This window comes from Vollenhovia emeryi, unplaced genomic scaffold (assembly GCF_000949405.1).
Source record: "Vollenhovia emeryi isolate VEMERY1.0 unplaced genomic scaffold, V.emery_V1.0 DF939174.1, whole genome shotgun sequence".
Taxonomy (NCBI): domain Eukaryota; kingdom Metazoa; phylum Arthropoda; class Insecta; order Hymenoptera; family Formicidae; genus Vollenhovia; species Vollenhovia emeryi.
The window spans coordinates 463368-466881 of NW_011967192.1; the positions used below are offsets into that span (position 1 = coordinate 463368).

The 3514-nt window shown below is 33.2% G+C and overlaps 2 protein-coding genes across 5 annotated transcripts in view; one reads left to right on the forward strand and one right to left on the reverse strand.

Annotated features, from left to right (window-relative positions):
• Positions 1-1236, forward strand: part of LOC105563600 — a 4420-nt gene extending 3184 nt beyond the window's left edge. The window contains exons 4-6 of the mRNA XM_012015314.1: positions 4-741; positions 919-1050; positions 1226-1236. Of these exons, the coding sequence (XP_011870704.1) occupies positions 4-741; positions 919-1050; positions 1226-1236 (881 nt within the window). The remainder of the gene's footprint in view (positions 1-3; positions 742-918; positions 1051-1225) is intronic.
• Positions 1-3514, reverse strand: part of LOC105563570 (follistatin-related protein 5-like) — a 45701-nt gene that overhangs the window by 23169 nt on the left and 19018 nt on the right. The gene's annotated exons all lie outside the window — the stretch shown is intronic.

Genomic DNA, 3514 nt, shown 5'->3' on the forward strand with positions numbered 1-3514 from the left:
CAGGAAAAGCACCTGCTGATGCAATTGCAGACTCTACTGTAATTTCCATTTCGAAAGATGTTGTGGATGTGATCTCTGCACCGAAAGTTGTTACGAACGCTGACGTAATTAAAAAAGGAAAAACACCTGCGGCTGCAGTTACGGACTCTACTGTGATTTCCGTTTCAAAGGATGTTGTAGATACCGCCGCGATTAAAACAGGAAAAGCACCTGCTGATGCAATTGCAGACTCTACTGTAATTTCCATTTCGAAAGATGTTGTGGATGTTGTCGCGATTGAAAGGGAAAAAGCACTTGCTGATGCAATTACGGATTTTCCTGTGATCTCTGTTCCGAATGATGTTGCGGATGTTACTGCAACTCCAATTGCTGTTGATACTGTTGCAGTTAAACAAGGAAAAGCACATGCGAGTGCAATTGCAAACTCTGCTGCAATTTCCATCGTAAAAGTTGCAGAGAATGTTCCTGCAGTTAAAGAAAAAGAACTTGCTAGTGCAGCTGTAGACTCTACTGCAATCTCTGTTGCGAAAATTGCTGTAAATGCTGCCGCAATTGAAACAAGAAAAGCACCTGCTAATTACGGAGCATTAGGCGACAGAACAGATATAGGCGCAGATGTGGATGCGCTTGTAAATGCATATGCGAGAACTACAATTCCAATAATAGCGACCGATAACGAAGTAATTAACGACGAGCAAACCTACATTGGTAGAAAGGATCAAATCCAATTTTTAACTAAGGGTAAATATAACTTGAAAAATTGTGCCAATATTGTAAAAATCTTTATCCCTTTTTCCTAAGTTCTGTATAAATATTTCTGAGAAACCGAGTGAGATGATTATCTAATTTTATTTATTAAATCATGAGATTATTGAATAATGTATATAGATAAAAAAATATGGAATTTCTTTTCCATAGACGTCAAGGCAGATGTTGCTGCAATAGCGAAAACGAAAGGACACGCGATAAAGGACAATGGAGAAAGGGCTTTCAAGAAAGCGTTCTCCGAGTCGAGCAAATCGAAGCGCGGAAGAAACACGGCGACAATCGGTATCACAGAAAGAGGGAAGACAATTCTTCCTCCTCCGTCACCTCCTTTTTCGCGTCTGCAAACGTATCCTTTGTGCTGTCAATTGCAACCGCATCTAACTTGTTTCACCGATTGCTTCGACGTTTCATCCTGTTATTGTTATTGGACAGCTTGTCCTCTTCTATTCTTTTACAGTGCATAAATGAGTTCACGGAGCCTCGTCATTTACGGCAACAAGTTAATATCTAGTGTTGGTTAGATAGTTGGCAAAATAAATGTTGTTCGATTCTGTTTTGGGTTCTTATGATTCAACTTTCATATAAACCATGACTTGGTTTTTATCATTCAATATTACGTTTTCTCATTTCTTTTGTTTTTTGCTCCTCTTTTACAAAAAAATTCCATTAGTTTTCCTTTCAGGCCCATTCGATTAACAAGCTGATGGATTTTGATGACTGTTAATGATGTTTGTATATTTCTCAGTTTAGATCTTTTGTCTACATTCTCGAAATCGTACGGATAATAGAGGAAAGTCCTCTATTATGAGGTAAGTTTCTAATATCAGATAGCAGATTTTCAACACCCAAATTCAATCACAAGTCTTTTTTCGCAACAAATACGCAATTTAACAATAAATTTTCTACTAAATAGATTTCGCTCTAAGAACAATAAATTCATGGTGGAATCAACTGATGATGTCTATTAATTTAACAGAAATCTCGCTATCCCATATTAGGATCCTATCTCATAATAAGGGACTTTCCTCTATCAAAACTGCCAAGCGTAGATGCATACTGAGGTATATGCAGTGTTGTGTATAGATGATTTTAAAATTAGCTAGATAAAGATAAGATAAAAATATATAAATGTATCTCAGATAAGATAAAGATGATTTCGTTTTGAATATATCTAGATAAAAGATAAAATTATATGATGATTCATCTAGATAATTTTCAGATAATATTTTTAAGATTTCATGTAAACACAGTAGAAAAAGTTATTAAAAAATTATAGAAAAATTTAAATTATAAGGGGGGATATAGAACATATTCAGGTTAAGTTATATGACACACACATAAATGCATGCATGGTCTACACGCCATCCATATTTAAATAGTGTAACTGTTAAGTATTTTTATGTGGCCCTAAACCAAATTATCTGTACGTTATCTTAGATAATTTAGTAAAAATAACACTTTCTTTTATCTAAGATGCAGATATAGATAATACTTATTTTTATTATCTATATAAAGATAAAATAACGCTAAAATTTTATCTAGATAATCATCTATATAATTTTATTTAGATAACAGCAAACACTGGGTATATGGTAATATCTGTTGCCCGAAACAGTCTAATGATGACATTTCCATGTTTATTTTTCGATATTGAAGTGCGCGCCGATCTGTGTTGTAGGCCACGGGGTTATCGTAGTTCAACGTAAAAAAATAGCTCCGAAAATTTCATCATTAGACTGATTATTGTGACAAATATTACCATATACCTCAGTGGTCGAATTGGTGAGATATCTAGAGTGTAGAAAGGTCCAAGTTCGAATCCTGGATGAGGTAATATTTTTCACAATCAATTTTCTCTAATTAGAATTGCCAACATCGTCTCTTTCTACATTGGTAATTATTTATGTTATACAATAACTATTTATGAAGTGAAAGTTTGCGCAACTTTATTACTGTTTATTACGTTTTTCGAAAGCATGCGAACACCTACGTTTATCATTAAACATCATTAAATTCATGAAACGTAAGCAGTGCATGCTGAAGATGCTTTAGATACTGGAAATAATGAGGTGACTAGGCGCAATAACATAAATTTTATGTGGCAAAGAATTTATCGATTTGAATAGATAGATAATACCTATCGTTTTTACATCGTTCACATTCCATTCAAATTTTATCTCTTTTTCAATAAAATAGCAAAAATGTGTGAGTTAAAATATTAAAAAATGGGGATTAAATGCCAAAATAATTTCTCGATAAGGATTCTATACTCTGTCCCAAGGAGAAATGTAAGATCGGATAGACATCTATCAGACGTCGGAGCAGTCTAGTCTAAAATAATGTCTAGAAATATTTAAATTAGATGCAATGTGATTTTGTGTTATTTGTGTTTTTTCATACATAATGTACACAATGTGGTGAATTATTAATGAAAAATTCTTTTTAAACTGCAAGTTACTTCTCGACATCTAATAGACATCTAATAGACCTATAGATAAACTTCTATTGACGCAGTGAGTAATAAAATGATCGAATCGATGTCTTTTGATGCATTTAACATCAATTTGATGTCGATTTGAATGAAAATGATAGATTTTGATGTTAAATGCGCATAAGCGCTATAAAACAAATTAACGGAGGTAATTTACACAGCTATACGCTAATTTACACATTTATTATATGATATATTATAATTTTTTGAACGTATCGATTGGCTGCAAAATAGAAATATTAATTCTTGATCTTC